This window comes from Thunnus thynnus, chromosome 14 (genome assembly GCF_963924715.1).
Source record: "Thunnus thynnus chromosome 14, fThuThy2.1, whole genome shotgun sequence".
Lineage (NCBI taxonomy): Eukaryota > Metazoa > Chordata > Actinopteri > Scombriformes > Scombridae > Thunnus > Thunnus thynnus.
Window position 1 is genome coordinate 30,438,434 of NC_089530.1, and position 24,461 is coordinate 30,462,894.

The 24,461-nt window shown below is 41.4% G+C and overlaps 1 protein-coding gene across 2 annotated transcripts in view; it reads left to right on the plus strand.

Moving 5' to 3' along the window:
• The window catches only part of LOC137197485 (bone morphogenetic protein receptor type-1A-like), a 61,202-nt gene that overhangs the window by 30,385 nt on the left and 6,356 nt on the right, over window positions 1-24,461 (plus strand). Inside the window, exons 3-10 of one of the 2 annotated variants that reach the window (XM_067610947.1) lie at window positions 4,785-5,175; window positions 18,733-18,895; window positions 19,577-19,679; window positions 20,679-20,778; window positions 20,906-20,990; window positions 21,531-21,666; window positions 22,779-22,971; window positions 24,130-24,427. In XM_067610947.1, the coding sequence (XP_067467048.1) occupies window positions 5,106-5,175; window positions 18,733-18,895; window positions 19,577-19,679; window positions 20,679-20,778; window positions 20,906-20,990; window positions 21,531-21,666; window positions 22,779-22,971; window positions 24,130-24,427 (1,148 nt within the window). In that variant the 5' untranslated portion in view covers window positions 4,785-5,105. Of the gene's footprint in view, window positions 1-4,784; window positions 5,176-18,732; window positions 18,896-19,576; window positions 19,680-20,678; window positions 20,779-20,902; window positions 20,991-21,530; window positions 21,667-22,778; window positions 22,972-24,129; window positions 24,428-24,461 lie in introns of both variants that reach the window. The other variant, XM_067610946.1, reaches the window with a different exon arrangement.

Consider the following 24,461-nt stretch of genomic DNA (forward strand, 5'->3'; position numbering starts at 1 on the left):
GTACAGGTGGGACCGGCTAACAATACCCGCTTTCATTCCTGTCACGGTAAATGTTCCTCCTCCGAGACTCTGATGTCACGTCCAGCTACGCTACATTAACCGCTGAGGAGGGAAACGGGACCAGCGCGGGTTTGAATCCCACAGAACGCATCAGACCGGCGTGACGGAAACCTTTACGAGATCAAGCACCTTTTTAGTTATCTGCACGTCCACCAAACCTTTATTGATATTGGTGCTGAAATGATTGGTCTGTTAATTGATTAGTCGATCGCCCCCTCCACCTGAATAAGGAGAAGTTATTTATCAAGAAAAACTGCTTCCTGTGTGTTTTATATCTCTTTCAACTGAATATCTTTGTGTTGTGGGCAAAACAAGATATTTGAGGACGTCAACTTGGGCTTTAGGAAACACTGATCCACATTTATCATTTTATGGACCAAACAACTAATTGATCAATTGAGAAAATAATGTACAGATGAATAATCGTTAATTATAGCCCTACTTACATTATAGTGAACTGAATATTTGAGGGTTATGAACTATTTGGTCAGACAAAACATTTGATTACATCACCACTGGCTCTAGATGACTGTGATGCACATTTTTTATTACTTTCTGAGGTTTTACAGATCAATCAGAAGATACATTGACAATGAAAACAATCATTTGTTGCAGTCTGACTTCAGTCTGCTCAAACAAATTGTACCAAGGGGGAAAAACAGTAAAGGTTGTGAAAATGCCCTAAAAATGGGGTTTCCTGGTGGACTAGAAGCTCTTGTTGCATTTCCTGTCAGCTTTCTACTTATTGTCTGTAATTAGTGTAAAAAATATCCCCAAATACTTAAAAAATGTGTAGAACAGCCGAACCTGCCAGAAACACGGTAGATTTATTAATTGATATGTGAAGAACACGAGTCTGAGGAAAACGAGACGCTAGTATCATCTGTTACCTTCTGCAGTTTGTTGTTAGACTGAGAAGCAGACCGAAGGATCTGAGACAAGTTCTAACATGACTTCACTGAGGAGGAGGAGGAGGAGGAGGAGGAAGAGGAGGAGGAGGAGTGAAAGTTATCCGACACCTCCAGGGTTTTAAAGTTTGGAGAATCTGACTCTGTTTGAGGATTTGACTTCATCTCCTTCATCGTACTTCTTGAATTTCTTGACATTATTTCTCTGTGAGTTGACAGATTTAATTGTTTGTGGTATCTCGCTCCCCGCTGAGTGTTTCAGCTGCTAGACGTGACAACACCGAGCCTCCGTATCACTCTGTCTGTGTGTGCACCCATCTTGTGTTTTCAAAGGGAAGTGGATGTGTCGGGTGATTTAGGAAGGGTGTGTGTGTGTGTGAAGGGGGGACGAAGGAGGGAGGGGGGAGGCAGCTTCCTGTCTTGGGGGCTAACAACAGACGGTCCTTCCTGAACCTGCCTGGTCTTGCCCTCCCGTCTGTCTGAATGTGTCTTTGTGTGTGTTATCTCACCGAGCTGCTGCTGCTGGTCTCTAAATGGAGCAAAGAGCCACAAACAAACTTCAGATTTAGTCGTGGCAGTTAGGTGAAGATTCTTTAACTTTATCGACACATAAACACACGTTCTCCCTCATTCAGTCCCTCTCTTTAATAAAGTATCATAACGCTCTAAAGGTCTTTGAGCACCAGGTCTGTTTTTTTTGTCCGAAATTGTCGTTAAAAAATAAATACGACGTCACGTTGTGTCAAACACGTTTACACGCCAACTCTGACAGTTTCATCCGTCGTTAAAGTTTCGGAGCAGGTTCGATTTTCTGCGGGTTTTTTTTTTTTTTTTTGCATCCGTCAAAAGTCCTTACAGAGTTATTTGACCACTCAGAGCCACCGTACACGCAAACAACACAGCCTGGAAACACTGATACTATCAGCTGTTATACACAGACTGATCACAGGACAACTATTGATCATGATCTTGTCTGTATGTCGTAGTGTTTTTGAGGCCGTGCCCTGAATATCTGCATATCCCGTCGATCACCTGTGATCAGGTTCAGGATCAATTGGATCGTGGATATTGGTGGTTTCCTTTTTACTGTGTGGTTCTTTCTTTTTCTTTGAAGAATTTAGAGGATCACAAAAAATCATCCTCACTGCTTGACGACTCCATTTTGCCTCCTATTGTGAATTTTCGCCAGGAATATAATAATAAAACGCATCAGTGTGCAAGGTTTCGGTGTGTAATGGACTTGGTGTGCAGAGACTTTTAGGCTGTCAAGTGCAAACAAATTCAAACTAACAAGTTATTCACTCTAATTAATTCAGACTCAACCTGTATACAGTAACGTGTCTCCTATATAAGATACTGTGACTGTCATCAGCATATATGTCCAGTCAGACAGAGCGTCTTTATATTTCCCTGTGTGATGTCATACAGCTGTAACTGTGTGTGTTCAGATGTTGTGTGTCAGAGCAGGTTGTAGAGTCGATGTTGTTTGTTTGATGAGATGTTGTTGTTGTTGTTGTTGTTGTTGTAGAGTAAAGCAGCTGTCTGAAGTAAAACCCAAAATCAACCACACGCTGCCTCTCAGATGCTTCGGGGTCATGATTATCCAATCAGCACGCTCGCTACCGTCCTCCATTATTATTATTATTATTATTTATCAGCTTAGTTTACCGACAGGTCCAGCTGATCACAAGGTGAACGACCTCAAACAGTCTGTTGCACTTACAGACTGAACATTTTTAATTCCAACAGGTCATTAAAGTTTGAATATTCAATTTTCCTTCATGTTTGAACAAAAGTTCCAAACTTAAAGTTACAGCTCTGCAACACACACCCTGCATTTAAACCCTTTACTGTCCCTCTGTCTCTCACATACGTTCTTCTATCAGCACTCATTGGTTTAAAATATGAACCTGTGATTCATATTTTTACCCAAACTTAAAATGGACCCGTCGATTTGCACCAACAGAGCAGCTGGACGAGTCTGAAGTGAAGCTGCTGTGTGCTGTGATCTGGTTGTCGTTCCTCCTGACACGACTAAAGCCATATTAACAACTTCCACCATTATTGTTTACGTGATGTATTGCTGCTTTCAGTCTGAATCTCTGCAAACACAGGAGAGTTAATAGATACAGAGGCTGCAACTGGTGGGACTGGACAAACTGGGAGAAAGCTGTGTGTGATACCAACCATTACACCTATAACCCTTCACATACTGTCTCACACTCGCACATGCACTCGCTCCCTCTCATAACAACTACACTACCCCTCATTCATCGCAATAATACACACATGCACACACCAGCTCTGCCTGTATAGTGTGTGTGTGTGTGTGTGTGTGTGTGTGTGTGTGTGTGTGTGTGTGTGTGTCTTTGTTCTCGGCCTCCTCAGCCAAAGATGTGTGAAAAGTGGGTCACAGGTCGGACCTCTTTGTCCCCCCCGGGCAAATGAAAAGTGACAGACACCGGTCGGGCATCACCACTAATTCGCTCACACACACACACACACACACACACGTCCCCCCCGCCCCCGCCCCCGCCACTGCCCCTCCGTCCCTCTCGGCGCCCACTAATTGCGACATGCCGTTATTAGCGCTGCGCAGGGCCAGCGCCTGTAATTGCAGAACATCCCTGGACAAATAATTTGGTAGTTAGTCGGACCGTCGGAGGCCAGCGCCGGGCTGGCAGGGGTCAACGGGTCACAGCACTCTGAAGCGGACCAAACCGACCCGAACCGCTGCCTCCTGTTAGCAGGAACCAGAGTGTGTTCTCCATTAGTATCTCTACAGTGTCATCGTTACCGTCTTAATTGGTCTTTGTGTGTCCCGTAACTTTTAAACGACAGGTTCACAGTTTTTCATGTGTGTCTCCTCGCTGTAATCATTCCTCCTCTTCACACTGGATATTAAAAGATTATGGAGCTATTTCCCTATCTTTAATCAAGAGCGTTGTATATCAATTTGAGAGCATAATTTATTGATTTCATGTTCAGATTTTGTAATTTGTCCCTCAAAACCCTGCCCTCGCACAGTAGCGCTTAGATTTGCTCTGTTTCTGCTCAAATTATGTGCATGCACTCAAATATAATGTTGCTTGCACAGATTTCCTGCAGTCCAGCTTCAGCTCTTCTACTTGCACTCTCCTCTGCTCTTGGATTTTTTGTGCAACAACCCTGTCAAAATCCCCCAACCAATAGAAGGCCAGGTTTAGTGTCGACCAATGACATGATCCCTGCCTCCTTGTGAGCTTGTTCGCTTTACTTCTTAGAGCGTCCCGTACGGGCGGGTACTCTTAAACTGGGTTCATCCACTCCCGCCCTCAGGGCTTTATAAAATGTACTTGTACCTTGGACGCTTCATTTATACACCAGCACATGTGATTTTTACTATAGTAGCTGCATACAGTATTATAGTAGCCGCATGGCACAGCACCCGCCTGTTGGTGTGCTGGAGGAGAAAACGATGTCACCTTCATCATAAACGTTTCTATGGTTACGCCTGTGCGAGAAGGCGAGATGGTCGCTTGAACTTCATTTTTTTTTATATGAAAAATTGAAGTGATAAGTGTTACAAGGACCCACAGTTGTAGTTTTCTCAGGCTGGTTAAACTGCTGCTAGCCACTGACACACTGTTAGCTTAGCCTCCATAAAAGATCTCATTCAAATGTGCTTTCAATGTAAGTGAAATGTAAGTTGATGCTTTTCCAGGCAGCAGGTGAAAGTGTGAACATGTAAAATCACCAGCATAACATTCTCCGCTGGTTTCTGCTACTAAACTTGCAGATGTTAAACTTAAATCTTGTGTCTCTTCTTTCCTTCAGGGTTTTGGACCCAAAGAGCCAGTGAGACAGAAGAGGACCTGATATTGTGATAATCACCCTTCCCGTCTCCTCCTCCCTCCATCCCTCCTGCTTGTCCTCCAGCTGACCATCCCGCTCTCTCTCCCGAGGCTTCGTCTGGCCAGCTGGAGCTCCTCCTCCTCCTCCTCCTCCTCCTCCTCCTCCTCCTCCTCCCCCCCCGACTCAGCTGCTGTGGACTGAAGAGTTCGATCGGGACCAACACACACCGACCAACAGCTGCAACCAGAAGCTGCTTAATCACACACAGAGCCCGGTCCAGTCTCAGTCCAGTCCCGCTGCAGGATGGGCGGTCTGTCGTTGTGTTTGGCTGTCATGGCCGCCGCCGCTCTCCTGCTGACCCTCAGAACTGACGGTAAGACCAGAACTGCTGGAGACAAAATGAACACAGTACAAATATGTGAAGGGAGAGAGGAGAGCGTTCCAGGAATATAAGATTTGTACTGCTGAGTTACTCATTAACTCTTTTAGTTTGTATTCAGACAGATAAGCAGCACTTCACATAAAAAGTCTCTACACCCCTCCTCTGTAATCAGCACCCCCTCCCCCCCCCCCCACCCCTCCCTGTACACACACACACACACAGATCTCTATCAGAAGCCTTTTGTTGGAGCTGTGATTAAGTGTCAATTGGCTGATAATGGAGAGAACTTTAGAAATTAAGCCTCTACCTGTGGAGACAATAGACGACTCACCCGGATAAAAACAAAAAAAGATCCAGAAATCAAACTCAGCAGCACAGATTGGAAGATCATGTGTTTTTGGATGTTTTTGGATGTTTTTGGCGTTAACTCGTAGATTTATTGTCTTTCTAAACGGCGTGTTTGTAACAAAGAAAAGACCGTTAAGTTTGGAAAGAAAAAGCAGCGTTTTGGCTAAAAGCTGCTGAATGGAGCGCTTTGTTTTCCAGCAGCAGCTTCACATCAAACCAAATGAAATGAAATTTTTAAGAAAGTTATTGATGATTTTTGGGATCCTCGTTTGTTGTTACCATTGGCAACAGCTGCTCCTCTTGGTGTCAATATGAAGAAATGCAGTATAATAAACAACGGTTCACACTTACGTTATAACGCGACCCAGCTGTTGTTAGGGGGGAAAAAAGACTTTTTTTTTTTTTTTTTTTTTGGAGATAGAACACACTTTCACACTGGTCCTGCTGGGAAAGATTCCCTCAGACGCTATTAATCCAAGTTGAAGAGCGTCTTCATCCTCTCGTAAAAAGAGAAATCCTTCCATTAAAGCAGAGGATAAATCTATCACTCAACTCGTCTTTGTGTGTTTTCGAGCTGCTCGTCGTCTCTGAATTTATTTCCTCCTTCTACACGTCAGACAAGCTTCAGAAACTCCTGCAGGTTAAACTGAACAAACACTTTTAGTGCTGACTGACTCAATATAAACACACTGCTTGTCTAGGAACATTAACGCCACATACATCCCATAATGCATCACTCTCTGTAGGTGCTGTTGTCCTCGATTATACTGATGGACACTTTTTCAAATGTAATTTCAAGGGAAAAAATATCGTTTTACATTTGGGCTCTTATGGTAAATGGAAAATTAAACTATTTTAATAACATTCTCTGGTTGCTGATTATCTAATGCATATGTGTCAAACTCAAGGCCCGCGGGCCAAATGTGGCCCGCCACGTCATTTTATGTGGCCCACGAGAGAAAAAGGTCTGATTGTAAAAAAAAAAAAAAAAAAAAAGTCAAAAGCAGGCATTGACCGAAAAACTACATTTCCCACAATGCATGCTGATTGTTACCCAGGAAGTGACGGTTTCCCGCCGCTAGACTGCAACGTATCCACATCAATGCGATTTTCCCAACAAGTGGAATTGAGAAATATAAATAATGAGCCCAAAATGTCCAGAAAGAGAAGAATTGATGCAGACGGAAGGCAGGAAGACGGGAAGGAGAAAACATGTTTGTGCTTCAAGGAGAAAAACCGGTTTGTCTTTTGTGTTATGAGGCGTCTGTGGTCAAAGAGAACAACGATCTAGCAAACACGGAGCTACGTCTGCCAAAAACAGCCTCCAAGAACAACGACTAATTGTCAAAGAGCTAAAAGGCAAACTGTGATCGCAGCAGCACGAGCAAAAACAACGCGGCAGTGAAAGAAATCGCTTCAAAGTCTTTTCCTTTTTTTTCTTTATTCTCTCGGATGGTTTGATCGTTGATTGATGGAGTAATGTGGATTTCATAACCTGACAAATTAATTATAATTACAAAGCAACAAGCATCTATGCAAATATATATATAATATATTTAGTTATTTAACATTAAGGAGTAGTTACATTTATTTTACATTACATTTAGTTACATCTGGCCCTTTGATGTGGCCCTCGCTGATCTAATGTAATGATTTTCTATCTTTGTAAACTGAATATTTTTGGGTTTTGGGCTGTTAACCCTCAGGAGTTTTGGGCTGTTTTGGCCCTTTTTGCATACTTTTGATTTTGCTTTTATATATCACTTTAAAAACTGTTTAACATGCCAGTGTTTGGTACAACATCACCTACATGACCAGACAATTATTTCTTCACTTTGTGACGTACGATATCATCATATTGGACCCAAAAAACACACAAAATACATCAAACCTGATTTGGGAAAATTGTAGCATTTTCACTATAAGAAACACAAACATGTTCAACAAAACATTTTAAAGGTTGTAAATGTGAACATACAACAGTAACACATCCATTATTAACATCTATTAACAACAAACAGCAGATGTAACAACAACTCAACAACCGCTCTTCAAAATAAACTAGTAGACACAGAACTATATTACATTACAGAGTGTAGTGAGGTTCCCAAATAGTGCAAATATAACATGTAAAGGTAACACGGAGATAAAACCAAACTATAGAGAACTATTTACAACAAAAAGCAGAGGTAGTAAATGAAGAAGAAGTCTTCCTCGTCCCATCTCGCACGCTGATGTTTATATCAAAGTATCTTCATTTTTACTTGGTTTATCAAGGCCAAACAAAAACTGGCGTAGAGTTTCAAGAGAAGTCGACATCAACACTTCATGTGACTTTGTTCTTATGCTCTGACGTCCTGAAACAGACGCGTCGTTTGATCACGCCGGCGTGATCGGCGACTCCTAGCTCCTAGTTTTCTAACATTTCATTTCAAAACAAAACAGTTAAACTGGAAACTAACGGCCAAAATGAAGAAAATAATTATTTGCAGCCTAATCTAACAACACTGAATCCATAGAAAAACAGAAAACTTGATCTGGTTTGAGGCTGTGAGGGTTTGGTACGCTGTGCAGATTGTAAAACTCAGTTTCTGGGTGTGAAAGATGTCGGTTTATTGTGGACAAAAGGGGCCAAACTCTCTGTGAGATGAAGCCTTTTTCAGGGTTGTGCCGGCGCGGTGTGGATGTGGTCTGAGCAGCAGATAAAAGTTGCAGCTCTGAACATGAGAAAGGTCACCTTCTGACCCGCCGATCACACAGAGCAGGCTGATAAGAGCAGGGCGGCGCTCAGACGAGAGCGTTAGCGACTCTGTGATTGACTCAGACTCTGATATCAGTGTCTCACACACACACACTAATCTGTGGAGGAAAGGGAGAGACTCTCTCCTTCTCTGGCGTCTTATCAAAGTATTTTTCCACTCCTTCGTTCACGTCTTCACCTTCACGTCTGTTGACTTTGGCTTCAGTTCTTCTGTAATGTTTAGAAACATGAATTCATCGATTGTAAAGTCAGAAGTTTTAATGCTTCGACACTAAGAGAATCGGTTTGTTTTCAGCAGAGAGTTTTTTATTTTCCCATGACGGTCTGAAATGTAGCATCAGAGGTTTTTAATGGCTTGAAAAATGTTCAGATGACAACAGAAGATAAATTCAAACTTGAGTGACCTTGTGAAATCAAGTCAGCGCCAGCAGCGTCGTAATAGCACGACACAGTTAGAAGACTGGAAGAAAACAGGGACAATATTCCTTATCAATATAGATCAATAATACGAAACTGGACCAGTCAGATCAATGTGTGATTAGGATTCATAACGTGTAACAGTGTTTCTTTAATGTTTTACAAAAGAAGATGAAACATGTAAAGAAAACATCAGAGCTGCAGAACCTTAAATTATTTTGATAATTAATCAATTATTTTATTCATTTTTAAAAGCAGAAACTCTGAACATCAGCTGGTTTCAGCTTCTCATATGTGAGGATTACATGCTCGTCTTCATCACACATGATGATAAACTGAATGTTGATCAGATGAAACTAAACGATAGATGAAGTCACCTAAAGTCATTTTTTACCATTTTCTGACATTTTATAGATCAAATGTTTAGTAGATTAATCAATAATTATATTCAAAAACTTTAAACCTGTCAGCATTTAACTTATTAACCATCTGTGTAAAATAGGAATATGATGTCATCAGATGTATTTTTTTAAAGGATTATTGAAACAAACACGTTTGTGTTGTCGTGTGAATCTGAATGTGTTTATGATAAAAACGTCGAACAGTTTTCAATTCATCAAACTTTGAAAACTAATATTGAACAGACTGTAAAAGTTTCCCTTCGTAGTTTCTGACTGTTTTCATGATTAATCGATTCATCGCTTTGTCTATAAAATGTTTAAAAAATCATTTCAAAACAGTCTGAAACATAAATATTTTTAATTTACTGTCACAACAAAAAAAACAGCAGCAAATCCTCACATTTGAGAAGCAATCAAGAGAATATTTTTACTTTTTTGCTTGAAAAATAAAAGATTATTCGATTATTCAATGGTTGCTGATTAATTTTCTTTAATTAAGCGACTTATAGCTGCAGCTCTGAACATGATGACACCTTCAACACTAGATAGAAGTTTAAATATTTGATCTTGCTGATGCGGATCGTATCTAACACTTATCTTATCAATCAATCTTTTAGCTTATTATCGTGTTTCTCTCAACTTCTCTTAATTTCTTTTATGGTATAAAAATAGTTGGAAGAAATATCTTGACGTTATAAAGATACAAACACAGAATACAAATCCCTGCTTAAAGAAGTTAAAGATGATGTTTCTTCTAAGCTTTCACACACGTTCATGTATCAGATCAGCCTGCAGAAACTCTCCCTCCTGTCGGCCCGTCTCCTCCCTGCAGGAAGCTGTTGAGCTGATTGTTGCCGCTCTCACTTCCTCTCTGCACATGAACCATTTCCTGTATGGCACTATACGAGCTGTCAGCGGTGGTAAATGCTCCAAACAGCCATTGTTCTCCGGAAATATCCTTCAGTCCCTCTGGAAACATATTCACCGTTTTGAAAGAGTGTTTATTTCTCCTCTCTGGTCTTTTTCTGTCGCAGCTCTGTGAAGACGGAGAGTCGCTGAACACCACACAGTCGGTGTCGCACTGAAACTAAATGTTTATTTGCTGCTTTTTATCTCGATCGATGACGGAATCTAAATTCTGCTGCATGACGACAGTAAAACAAACGAGTTTACACACGTCAAAAAATCAAGTGAATAAATCGGGGAGAGAAGGTGTCACCTCAGGCAGGTTTACTTCACAGCTCTGCTCTGTTTTCTGGTTGTTTAGAGGCTTTAATGAGCGCCAGGTTGTTAATTACCTCACTGGGAAGCTTTCAGCTGCCCGCCGTCACCACGACAAAGCAGCAGCAGCAGCAGAGTAAACATCTGTGGGAGGAAGTTGACGGAGGAGAGACGGCGTTTTGGAGCGGCTGGCGGGAGGCGCTGCTTCGATGAAAAAGGGCTTCGGTTGTAAAAGTGGAAAACAAACAGGAGAGGAACTGGAAACGAGGATTTAACAGTGATGGGAACTAACGACCTCAAATGTCTTGTTTCATCCACAACCCAAAGATTTAGAAGTTTACTGTCATAAAGGACTAAAGAAAACAGACAATATTAACATTTCTTCTTAATAAATTAGTCCAAATGATGATTCGATTATCAAAATTGTGACATTCGACTAATCGTTGCAGCTCTAATTACAAAGATGAATTATTTCTGCACAGAAAGGAAATAAACGATGTGCATCAGGACGCTTTTTACTTGTTGTTTTGACTAAATTGAGGAGTCCCGCTAAACACGCCACAACAGACCGACACATGATAATTAGCTCAGGTAGAAGACGTGAAATTAACTCAAAGTAAGGTTTAAACCTTCTGATTTCAACTTTCAAAATAAACTTTGTCTCTGTAGCGGGCTGCAAACGTCTATCAATAATCATGATAATAAATGTTTTTATAGAGGCACTCAAAAGGGAGCAAGATGAAACAAAATGATTCCTTAAATATTGCAGCTTAACATATATAAGACTGCTGCAGTACTGCTGGTGTTTGGCTGTGATACCACAGAAAAATAAAATCATCAGAACTTGTTTGAAAGTGCTAATAGTGCTTTACTGTGACTGATAAACGTCAGGTTGTACCGTGGCTGTGCTGAAGGTCAGAGAGGTGACAGGACGTCGTATCATGAGGTGGATTTGATAACAGTCATTTTGATCACATTCTCTGATCATCAGCAGAACGACGCACAGCTGAGACTCACCTCATTACGTGTCGTCCTCTCCTGTCGACCTGCAGAAGTGATGACGGGTCGTAATAAGAGAGAAGCAGCTTCTCCTCGATGGACTAAATCATGATCTCCTTAAAGTCCTCAAAAGATTTGGTGCTGATATTTACTTTCATTTAAATGTTAATGAAATACCTTCAACTCCTGCTGTTAGAAAAGTCCTTTTTAAAAATCAATTCATCTATAATTAAAGTGTAATTAAATTACTGAATCAGTCACATCAGATGTCAACAACGCTGACTGGCTCTCACCAGATTTTTGCTAAAAAAAAAAAAATAAAATAAAAAAATACATTCTGGCCCTACATGTTGGTTGAAGGCCCATTTTCAGTAAAAAAAAATTAAAGCCTTCTGAAGTGATTGACAGCAGCTGGAGGGGACGTGTCGGTGTCTGTGTTTGATTGACAGCAGCTGGAGGGGCGTGTCAGTGTCTGTGTTTGATTGACAGCAGCTGGAGGGGACGTGTCAGTGTCTGTGTTTGATTGACAGCAGCTGGGGGGGGGCGTGTCTGTGTTTGATTGACAGCAGCTGGGGGGGCGTGTCAGTGTCTGTGTTTGATTGACAGCAGCTGGAGGGGACGTGTCAGTGTCTGTGTTTGACAGCAGCTGGGGGGGCGTGTCAGTGTCTGTGTTTGATTGACAGCAGCTGGAGGGGACGTGTCAGTGTCTGTGTTTGATTGACAGCAGCTGGGGGGGCGTGTCAGTGTCTGTGTTTGATTGACAGCAGCTGGGGGGGGCGTGTCAGTGTCTGTGTTTGATTGACAGCAGCTGGGGGGGGCGTGTCAGTGTCTGTTTGATTGACAGCAGCTGGGGGGGGGCGTGTCAGTGTCTGTGTTTGATTGACAGCAGCTGGGGGGGGCGTGTCAGTGTCTGTTTGATTGACAGCAGCTGGGGGGCGTGTCAGTGTCTGTGTTTGATTGACAGCAGCTGGGGGGGGCGTGTCAGTGTCTGTTTGATTGACAGCAGCTGGGGGGGGCGTGTCAGTGTCTGTGTTTGATTGACAGCAGCTGGCAGGCTACCATTGTTACACTGTATGAACAGAGGCAAAGTAAACAAACTGCTGTAGCGATGAGTCATAGACTGCGTGTCGCTAACAGGGATTTTGAAGAGCAACGACCAAACCGGCATCTAACAGGTCTGAAGTGACATTTGCAGTTATGTTTACTACATGATGTTTAATGTGCTGCAGCTGAGCAGCTAATCAGCTGTCCAGCTGCTAACTGACATTAGCGGTGCATTTTTCCCTGGTTTGTTTGGTGGCTCGTTCAACAAGCTAAGCTGCAGGACGAGACGTGTGTTCATGTTTGTAAGTTAGATAAGAAGGAGACTTTAGCAGTAAAGCTAATGTGGGTTGTTGTCTTGTGTTGTGTAGCAGGATGCTATCAGGCTCAGTGTGACCTTCTGCTCTGCTGACAATAGGATGACACGTCATCAAGGACTCCAGCTATGTAAGCAGATGAAGGAATAGTATTCAGTTGAAATAATATAAAACTAGGGGGCCACATCATGAAACTGAAGAATTTAAAATATACATTTCTCCCTTTTGGTTTCAGTTTTTTCTCAAAGGAGAACACAGGACAGAGCAGATATGTTGCTATAGGAAGCAGAAAGGCAGTTCATTTCTGTTGGACTTTTGTTGCTCAATATGTAACCCATAAAATTAGTTTAATTTTCCCTACCCTAGTTCTGTAATCTTCTGTTGATCTGGAAAGTGTCCAGCGGTCTGAACTTTCTTGGAGGTCATGTTGGTGCTCTGAGCCCTAACTGTAATATCACACAGTATGTACAGATCATTTGTTTGTTTGTTTTGTGCATGGTGCACCATGTACCAGATGGGTGGAGTTTATCACCTCGGGGCAGTTCAGAGTGAGTCTGGTACATTTCCAACACAGAGGAGAAGATAACAATGACTTTCAAATACTGTTCAACCCCCTCTCTCTCTCTCTCTCTCTCTCTCTCTCTCTCTCTCTCTCTCTCTCTCTCTCTCTCTCTCTCTCTCTCTCTCTCTCTCTCTCTCTCTCTCTCTCTCTCTCTCTCTCTCCCTCTCTCTCTCTCACCTCCTCTGCTGTGCTTTAACAGCAGTAACTGGGACATGGCAGGAGGGAAAACAAGCGCCTCTCCAGCCTGCTTTTAGCAGCAGCACGGCCACATTCCTGTCTACTGAAGAGAGGAAGGAGGAAACAACTGCTCAGACGCTGTAATTTATAGAAGTTCATAGGTCTGGGTTTTAAAAAAAAAAAACGATTTTCCAATTCAAATTGATCGTCATATATATATTTTCTGATATCAATTCTTTTAATATACGCCTTTTCCTGTGGATTTTAAATCGGAAATGAATCCAGACATCTGCCTTTAGGCTTGGCGATGCCTTCAGCTCCCGCCGAGATCTGGCCACGAGATCTCGTCGAACGTGGCGGGAGCTGAAGGCATCGCCAAGCCTGACGCACAAAAGCTTAGTGAGAGAATCACAGCAAAGTGTTTTCCTGAGGTATCAGTGATGTTAACATTACAGTAGGTATGTTTGTAGCCGCCTTATTTACACCGGCCACCTCGTGATTCGATTTAAAATCTAAAATTGTTTATACGCTGCACTAAAGAAAGCACTTATCTGGTCATTCAGTCCTCACTGACTGTAGAGTTGCACTATGTTGTGAAGGCTGCTGCAGTGTGTTCATGTTACATAAAAGGTACATCAATGTAAATATTAATATTTTTAATAATGCACCAGGTTACAATTTACAGCATCAGTTCTCTGACAATCTCTTTCATATCTGAGCACAATCGGTATTATAATGCGATACTGAATCGATTCAGGAAGTCAGTGGTGATACTGAGCCCCAGATGTTCAGACTTTCCATCCAAGCTCGTCTATTTAATTTCCTTCCTGGTTGAAGTCGTTACATTTATGTTCTGTTTGTTGTTAATTTTTTCTTGAGCATTTTTTGATTTCTCTTTGCTACAGTGTGGTTACAGTTGAGTTTGATCATATCATCTTTAATATGCTGCATTTGCAGTCAGTGACTCATTGTTGACTAACTCACGGTCATAAAGTTTCTCTGCATGACAGCAGAGCAGCAAACTTAATGTCTGCGGACCACACCGACTGCTTCAGCACAGAGCTCCTCTTTCACTTTACAGTTTTTACAGTTTTTCAACAGTCAGGAGCCCAAATGAACATTTAACATGTTTTTCTTGCTTTAATTATTCCTCCTGACCATACTGACCATTAGAAGATCCCTTCATAAAAGTTTATCTGAAGCTAATATGAAGCTTCAGCGTCCAAATGAGTCGAATCAAGTAGATATCTTTCAATGTTACAGTCTTTTTAGTGCCAAAGTTCCTCTTTTTGTTACTATACTTCCACCTGCAGCTCAACAGGGAAACACAAATTTTAGCATCAAATTTGATGCTAAAAAGACTGTAAATGTGTCAGATATCCACTTGATATGACTAACTCAGACTGCTGAAGCCTCATATAAGCTTCACATCTACTTTTAAATGACGGTGTGGACACACTGTGGATTTTGGCCTCCATCACTTCCACTGAAAGCACATTTGAAGGGGATCTTGAACTTATGGACACCTGACTTGTTCACATGAGGGATCCTTGCGTGAGGCTCCTGTGTTTTTTAACTCTGCGTCCACTGTCGCTGTTTCTCCAGCCGGTCAGATGAGGGAGGACGGCGGCAGCAGAAGGCCGTCTGGCTGCAGATCAGAGTGTTTTATCAGACAGCTGCTGGATGTAAATAAACAGTCGTCCTGACGCAGCGCTGTGACTTTAAGAGCACATGGAAAGAGTCTGATTACCCAGCGTGCTCTCTGCCAGACCTCAGTCTCCACTCTGACTGCCGGCACAATTAAGCACACATGTGGATGGAGACACACACACACTGAAACAGAGCAGCCATTTCCAGCCTCAACACACACACACACACCCACCCACTATCCCTGTACTTCTCTCTCCTCCTCGCTAACATCAGTCACGGCGCTGCAGCCAATCACAGCTCAGAGGTGGGAGGGCGAGAAACAGTCTGTGAGGTTTTTCAGGTCTAGACGGTGATGACATCACTGTTGAGTTTGCTCCTTTTTTTTTTTTTTTTTTAAATCATGTTTTAATTTTAGCACATTTAAAATTAAAGTGGTGCTTATTTTAAAGTCCTGTTTCAGACAGAAATGTTTGTTTCTTCTTGTTCCTTCAGCTGGAAGTTGTTCTCTGTGTCTAGAGCTGCAACATTTAGTCGATTAATCAATTAGTTATCAACTATTAAATTAATCACCAACTATTTTGACTATCAATTAATCGTATTGAGTCATTTTTTAAGAAAAAAAGCTCAAATTCTCTGATGTGAATATTTTCTGGTTTCTTTAGTCTCTATGACAGTAAACTGAATATCTTTGAGTTGTGAACAAAACGACATTTGAGGACAACGTCTTGGACTTTAGGAAACACTGATCAACCGAACTAATCAATTAATAGAGAAAATAATTGACAGATTAATTGATCATGAAAATAATCATTATTTACAGCCTTAATTGTATTGTAGCCTGATAAAAACAATTTAGGGCCATAACTAATCATTACTTTCTCGATTAATTGATTTTTCAATAAAATGTCAGTAAATATTGATAAACGGTCGTTATAATTTCCCACAGCTCAACGTCTTTAAATGTCTTTTTATATTTTTTGGTCCAACCAACAGTCCAAAACCCAAAGATATTAACTTTACTGTAATGTATGACAATAAAAAGCATTAAATTGTCACATTTCAGAAGCTCAAACAAGCTCAAATATTTGATATTTTTGCTTTGAAATAAGACAACGGATCATTGGAATATCAATATTAGGGCTTCAATTACTTGTTTGGATCAGAAAATGGTGAAAAATGTCCACAACTCAAAGATCTTCAGTTTACTGTCAAAGAGACTAAAGAAACCAGAAAATATTCACATTTAAGAAGCTGCAATCAGGGAATTTTGACTTTTGTTTTCTTAAAAAATGACTCAAAACCATTAATCAATTATCAAAATAGTTGGTGATTAATTTAATAGATGACAACTAATTGATAAATTGTTGTAGCTCCAACATAATAATGTGTTTAAAGCTCAGTCAGTCTGGTTTCATGTGATTAATAAACAGCAGTTAAATAAGCAGTCAGTGGGTTCTTCAGGATCAGATGTGGACGGAGGGATGAAGGTCAGAGCCGCAGAGTGACTCTGTTTTTAATGTGATGTCATCGGCTCATCAAAGCGACATCAGACTGATTCCTCTGATTCTCCTCTGAGCTTCAAACCGGAGTCACAGGATCAGTGTTTACTGTGAGGAAGACTCCTGCAGCGGTAGCAGAGAGGGAGGAGGAGGGAGGAGGAGGAGGAGGAGGAGGAGGGGGGGTCATAGACAGATGGAGGGACTGTTGCTGTGGCGACCAGGCAGCTCAAAGTGTAGGTGTGCAGGTATTCATGTCCAGACATGACAGCATGCAGGTCTACACACCTCATGAGCTCAGACAGCAGAGAAGAACACAAAGTTTATTTCTTTAAAGCACATTTCAACAACAACGAGGCAGTTTAAAGTTCTTTATATGAAACATAAAATGCATTAAGAAATGTAAAAACATACAGAAATGAGATTAAAAAGGAGTCAAATAAAATAGATTAAACAGAATTTAATAAAAGACAAACAGAAGTCTTGATCCTCGATTTTAAAAGAGCAGAAATCCAAATATGTGGTGAATAAAAACTAAGATAGAAATGTTTTTTAAAGTTGATTTGAAAAGCAACAGGAGGAAAAGGAAAAGCAGGGAGGAGGAGGAGGAGGAGGAGGAGGGAGGAAGAGGGAGGAAGAGGGAGGGATGGACAGAAGACAGAAAAACAGCAGATTAGAGAAGGAATGGAGATAAACAGTAAAGGTGGACTGATAAGAAGGATGGAGGGATTAAGACTTCTGCTCCTCCCTGTCTGACCTTTTTATCCCTTCACAGGAAAGACATCCACCTCCAGACACTGCTACAATAACAATAACAATAATAATAATGATAATAATATAAACTTTATTTATAAACAGAAGTAAGAAACTTTATTTAAAACAAATCAGAAGCACAATGAAAACAAGTCCAGAAATGATGAGTTTAGACAAGAAATGTGTTGAAAATGATCACTGAGACTTTTTTCTCCCTGTTATATTAAATAAATAAATAAATAATGATAAATAATTGAATATATATAAGTTATATGGAAAGGATTAGTGTTTTAAAGTGTTTTTCAGGCGTCTCTCGCTGCGTCCAGTGTAGAAACATTTACAGGGACGAGTGAGATTCACCATCTTGTTGACTTGTTCTCTGATCAGATAGTTTCTAAACTCATCATACAGCACGTCGAACGCTGTTCAAAGTTCTGGTGTGTTTGGAAAAAACATGTTTATGTTTCTCAAAATATTTTTTAAAAGTCATTTTGGCGCTGAAAATAACCAATACTAACAATAATGTTATTTATAAAACTAAATTCATGTTTAAATCTAAACAAACTAAACTTTAAGATACGAGGACAGCAGGACTCCAGAAGCAGCAGCTCTCTCTAATCTATGAGCTGTGACCTTTGACCTCTCTCAGATGTTGTTGATGCAGATGTGAGATGATGAAACGTTGGATGTCTAAAAAAAAAAAAAAAGACTAAAATTTGAAGATTATGAGAAAAAACAGACACACAGAGTCATTGGTGTAGCGGCCGCTGGTCAGTATAAATAGCTTGTGGTCCTTATATGGAGCTTCGTCACATGTCCTCCTCCTCCTCCTCCTCCTCCTCCTCCTCCTCCTCGCTGCCTCCACACAGACTGTTGTCCTGCTGATAGAGGAGGAATGTTTCACCTCCAGCAGGAGTCACTCTGATTAATCTGACCTGGAGTCTGTTCTGCCGGCTCCACTCTGTCCCTGAGTCTCCACATCATAACACCGTAACAATCAGCTGTAACAAACGACGTGTTTCTCCGTGATGTGTTCAGGATCAGCGTCAGGTGGTTCGTAATTGTTACGTTTCTGACTTTTTCCTCCAGTAAAACTTTTTACAGCGATTAATCGAGCAAATAATCGTTAGTCGCAGCCCTAAAAACTCTTACAGCTACATCCTTGATCTGCTGGGAAACAGGAAGTGTTGAGAAGCAAACGCAACATTTTACTCTGATGTCACTAAACGTATTGATCCTCGCAGGCTGATACAGAACAACTACAATCAGCAAATCAATCAGAGTGATCAAATCAATACATGTATTGACATCAGTAAGACTTTAATGTCTCTGACAGTCTCCTCTGTCTCCAGATATGAAGGTTTGTGCACAACTTCTCACTCAGGTCTGTGTTTTGTGTTTCCAGCTGCAGGTCAGAACCCGGACCACGTCCTGCAGGGGACGGGGGTGAAACCTGAGGCTCGGCGGCCCGGCGAGGACTCCACCATCGCGCCCGAGGACGCCGCCCGTTTCCTCAGCTGTTACTGCTCCGGACACTGTCCTGAAGACGCCACCAACAACACCTGCCAGTGAGTCGACACAGCAGAGTAGAAAACAGTAGAATCTGGGATAGAAAGGTCCGGGTCGGAGGTAGAGCGGATGAAATCTTACTAAAGGTCCCCAAAACGACTCAGTTTGGCCCTGAGGATGGTGGAATAAGTCAGAAGGGACACTTTATTGTTCTGGTTCACTCTCAGCGCTCTCATAGCGTCGTAAAGCTGTAAACAGACACAGTTAGCTGTAGACTAGCTGGTGAACATAGTGGAGCATTTAGCAGCTAAAGAGCCAGATATTTCCCTCAGGAGTTGGTAGAGAGTAAAAACAGAACTAAACATGTTAGCCACAGCTACTTTTTAAGCAGGTAATGTGATGGAAGTTATGTTGACAGACTATTTTACAGCAAAAAAGTGGACAAAAAACATAAATATAAGCAGCTTTAACCAGATTGAAACTATAAAGGACCAAAAATAGAACCCTGAGGAACCCCACAAGTAATTATTGACATTATCAATGTGAGGTTCATGTTGCTCTGTACCTGCTGGATGTGGAAACAAGCAACTGTTTGCTAACAAGTTCAACATATTAGCTTAAAAGATGATCATATGTCAGAGTTAATGTTCACTACTTGTTAGTGATAGAAACTAGAGGAGTAAACAGGTTTAAAGTCACTGTTATTGATACGTATCGATGGTCTGTGTGTGTCTCTTCAGGACTAACGGTCAGTGTTTTGCCATCATCGAGGAGGATGAGCACGGAGAGGCCATCCTCACCTCCGGCTGCATGAAGTACGAAGGCTCGCATTTCCAGTGCAAGGTAAACACACACACACTCACACACACACACACACACACACTTAACTTAATGTGAAACACAAACTGAATTACTCACACACAAACACACACGTCTGTGTTTACCTGGAAAAACCAGATCACTGAGAGGAATCGAGTTCAGACAGGAAATCAAGTCAAGAATCTTATTTAAGTGTCGGTTTATGTAACAGAGACAGTCTGCAGCCTCCGATCATCATCATCATCATCCTCATCATCCTCATCATCCTCATCATCATCAGAAGTTCTTTATGTCTCGGTGAACTCTGAGAGGATCAATTAACATAAAAGACAGTAAAGTCCTAAAATACAAGATTTAAATATATTACTGTTAGTAAAAAAGAAAACCATCACATATCTTAATGTTTCCATGCTGAGCTGCAGGTGGAAGAATAGATCAGCTGATTAATCGATCAACAGAAAACTGTTCTAATAACTGAGTTATTGTTTTAGTCTTTTTTTTAATGCAAAATTACTGGTGATGTGAAGATTTGATTTCTGTGTCATAAATGATATTAAACTAAATATTTCTGGGTTTCTGATTGTTGATCAAACTAAACGAAATATTTTAAGACGTCATATTTTAATCATTTCTGACATTTTATAGACAAAAAGATGAATCGAAAAAATAACCAGCAGATTATATCATTGATAATGAAAGTATACATCTTTAAATTAATAAATCGTTAGTTGCAGCTCTAACATAAGAAAGTAATAAAAATCGGGAATGTTGCACTAAAGAATCATTTAGTTTTTGCACAGAAAGACGACTTAACATGAAAACACTCAATAAAAATGATCTTCTGATGGTCAGTATGAACAGGAGGAGTGATGACAGCAAGAAACACGTGTGTCACTGTTCATTCTCCTGACGATGTTTGAAACATTGTGAACTTTCAGCCTGTTCTTGTCTTAAAAGAGAGTTTAGTCTGTTTAGCGTCTGGTTGAGGTTTGATTGATTACCTGTACCCGGTGTGATTGACAGGACTCTCCCAGAGCTCAGACCAGGAGGACGATCGAGTGCTGCAACACCGACTTCTGCAACCGAGACCTGCAGCCCACCCTCCCCCCGCTGGCTCCCTCCGGTAACGTTTTCCTCCGACCGCCGGCGCCGACAGGTTCAGGTGTTGATCAGGTGGAGGTAGACTTTACTTAACCGCAGTGTGTTTTGTTTTTGTTTGTTTGTTTTCCTCTGCCGGATGTCTCCAGAAGGCAGCCCACACTGGCTGGCCTTCCTCATCTCCATGACGGTTTGCTGCTGCACTCTGATCTGCGTCACCGTGGTCTGTTACTACAGGTGAGACTTCACACTGACCGTCAGCATCGTTTTAGAGTTTCAGTCTCTGGAGAGTAGTTCTGTGGAAGGCAGACGAATCTATAAATACTCAGGAATAGACTCTTATATTTCATACGTGAGCTCTGAGTCTGCAGGTATCGCTGATCATGCAGCATGATGTCATCAAAACTATCCAATGACTGAGTCACCCGGTGACGTCATGTTTTACAGCTTCTAGTCTGTTTATAAATAAAAACAAGTGAGTGTGAAGACGAACCGAACCAGAACTAAAAATGAACCAAACTACAGGTGTGAAAGTCATGAAACTCACCTGCAGCAGCAACAACGTACTGAACCTGCTGTGTAACCTTTAATAAAACACACTGTTAGACTTCAGGAGGAAAACTGTGTTTACCTGAAGACAACAAGTACAAAATAAACTGTTTGCTGCTCTATAGATAGAGGTATAATGTGTGTGTGTGTGTGTGTGTGTGTGTGTGTGTGTGTGTGTGTGTGTGTGTGTGTGTGTGTGTGTGTGTGTGTGTGTGTGTGTGTGTGCAGGTATAAGTGGCAGAGTGAGCGGCAGCGGTATCACAGGGATCTGGAGCAGGAAGTCTTCATCCCTGCTGGAGAGTCGCTCAAAGACCTCATTCACCAATCACAGAGCTCCGGCAGCGGCTCAGGCCTCCCCCTGCTGGTAGGAACACGGCACTACACACACACACACACACACACACACACACACACACCTTAATGACCTGAAGTATACACACATGCAGTAGAAATGTAAACATCTGAGAAGCTGAGCATTAACTGGAAACACTGCTGATAAAATCTGTACGTTTGCAGTGTTTCCTTTTATTATTTTTTTGCATCATGGAAACAGAATTTGGACTTTTATTGGGACTCTGAAGTTAAACGTGATCAGTCAACAAGTGTTCTGGTTTCAATCTGGATATTCATGGATCCTTAAAAAGTCTTAAATTTGGAGGATTCACATCGACCAACAGGATGTAATGTTACGTAATTACATATAAATATTCCTCACTCGGCCTTTTCTGGATTCTTACATATTTCTTGTTTGCTTGAATTGTTTCTAGAAGAGGTAAATATTTAAATTTGACCATTTTTGACGTCTAACACCCAGAAAATTCTACATTTTCTCTGTTCCTACATCAGTCATCTGTATACAGAAACACAATAAACTGAAAATAATCCTGAAAACTCTCTAAATAGTTTATTGGATTAGGAATATACTTTTTTGATGCCTTACTTTGAGAACCACCAACATTCTTAAAACCTGTTTCTTTTTAAAAATGTAACAATAAGACAAAGTTCTTAGATGTTCAGATGTTGTTTAAACACAAGCAGCTGCACAAATACATTCTTATTTTATAACTGTTGAATCCATTAGTTCTCATCTGGGTCCACGTCACATTCAGTTATTAATTCTATTTCTATAAACTAGTGATATAAATGTGAATAAATGAATGTAGCTAATGAATGATTGAAGGGTTTCCTGTCAGTCTCTGGTGTTAAAATTCACTCTGTGTTGTATTAAAAAGTCCAGAATTGAACCTGGTGAAACACTGCAGAAGGCAGGAATAGTTTAGTGGCAGCAACAGAACATCTTTACATGATCTGAACATATCGACTCTAAACCTCAACGTGACCTTTCATTAAATGACTTTCCTGCATCGTACTTTTATCTGTAAGGATCGCGAACGTCAAACATACACACACACATCTTCATCAGCATCGAATTCTCTCCAGACATTATTTAAACTCGTCTCTGTGTTTCCTCCTCAGGTGCAGCGGACCATCGCCAAGCAGATCCAGATGGTTCGTCAGATCGGGAAGGGTCGGTACGGCGAGGTGTGGCTCGGACGCTGGAGGGGAGAGAAGGTCGCCGTCAAAGTCTTCTTCACCCGAGAGGAAGCCAGCTGGTTCAGAGAGACGGAGATCTACCAGACTGTCCTGATGAGACACGAGAACATCCTCGGTAACGTCACGTCCATCCGTCTCTTCACTGATACCAAAAAAAAAAATCAGACTCACTTTGTTGCTCTTTTAACCCTGTTTGTTGTTATTATTAGTATATTTTAACTCGATGATTTAAGTTAAAAGGATGAAAGTTAGGTTGAGGTTTACTTCCCTGGACGGAGCCGTCAGTGCATCACAGTGACGTTAATGCAACGACAAACTGCAGCAAAACTAAATGAAAAGCTGAGAGCGAGCCTGAAGACTGCAGGACTCCAGGATCGATCGATACCGTGATTGATTTTTAATTTAGTTGATGATTTCAAGTAACGACAGCGAGCATCGACCGCCGTCCATCAGACTGATGAGACACGATGATGATGATGACGGCGCTCTGCTGATACGTATGTATGCAGACAGACTAATTCATTTAAGACAAAAAAAGAGGACGAACTTTACTGAGACGACCCTGCAGGCGACATCAGCACCACCGAAGAAGAGAAAAGACCTCAAGAACATTCATGTATTTATCTTTTAAACCAGACTTTTTTCTGTGAGGTTTGTCGGTACGAGTCACCAGTTCACGAGCAGCTGAACGTCGCTCAGATTTCATCATCGACGCCCCTAAAATGTCCATTTAATGAGAAAAAGAATTTCACACTGTGATGCTTCAAGTCCTGTTTCCAGTAATCAGCAGACAAAAACAGTTGAGAGAGTCAGTAGTAGAAACATAAATACAACAGAGCAGCGCGGTGCAGAAATAAAGGAGGAAGTATGAATCTGTTGATACGAGTGCTGCTTGCATGAATCTGTATTTCAGAAACATTTGTTTTATCAGGACGGTTATTTAATACTTTGTGTAGTTAAACACTGAAGACAAACAGGAAAACAAGTCATCAGAATATGAAACATCATCTGTTGAAACATGCTGAGTCATCTATTACAGCTTCTTCTTCGTCTTAGTTTACTGTCATAAGGAAAAACATTAAATCCTCACATTTGAGAAGCTAACGATTAATCGATCAGCAGATTTATTAGCTGTTGATGGATTCATTGATTAACTGACTCATCTTAAACAAACGACTGTATGAAGGAACTTTTCTGCAGTTTATTGAATCTTTTCCTCAGCTTGTGTCCGATCAGCTGATCGATGAGGATCTGACCTCTCTTCCTCCCGCAGGCTTCATCGCGGCCGACATCAAAGGCACCGGCGCCTTCACGCAGCTCTTCCTCATCACCGACTACCACGAGAACGGCTCGCTGTACGACTACCTGAAGCTGACCACGCTGGACACGCAGACACTGCTGCGACTCGCCTACTCGGCCGCCTGCGGCCTCTGTCACCTGCACACCGAGATCTACGGCACGCACGGGAAGCCCGCCATCGCCCACCGCGACCTCAAGAGCAAGAACATCCTGATCAAGAAGAACGGCACCTGCTGCATCGCCGACCTCGGCCTCGCCGTCAAGTTCAACAGGTTTTAACTCGACCTCGTTGTTTTATTGTAACGT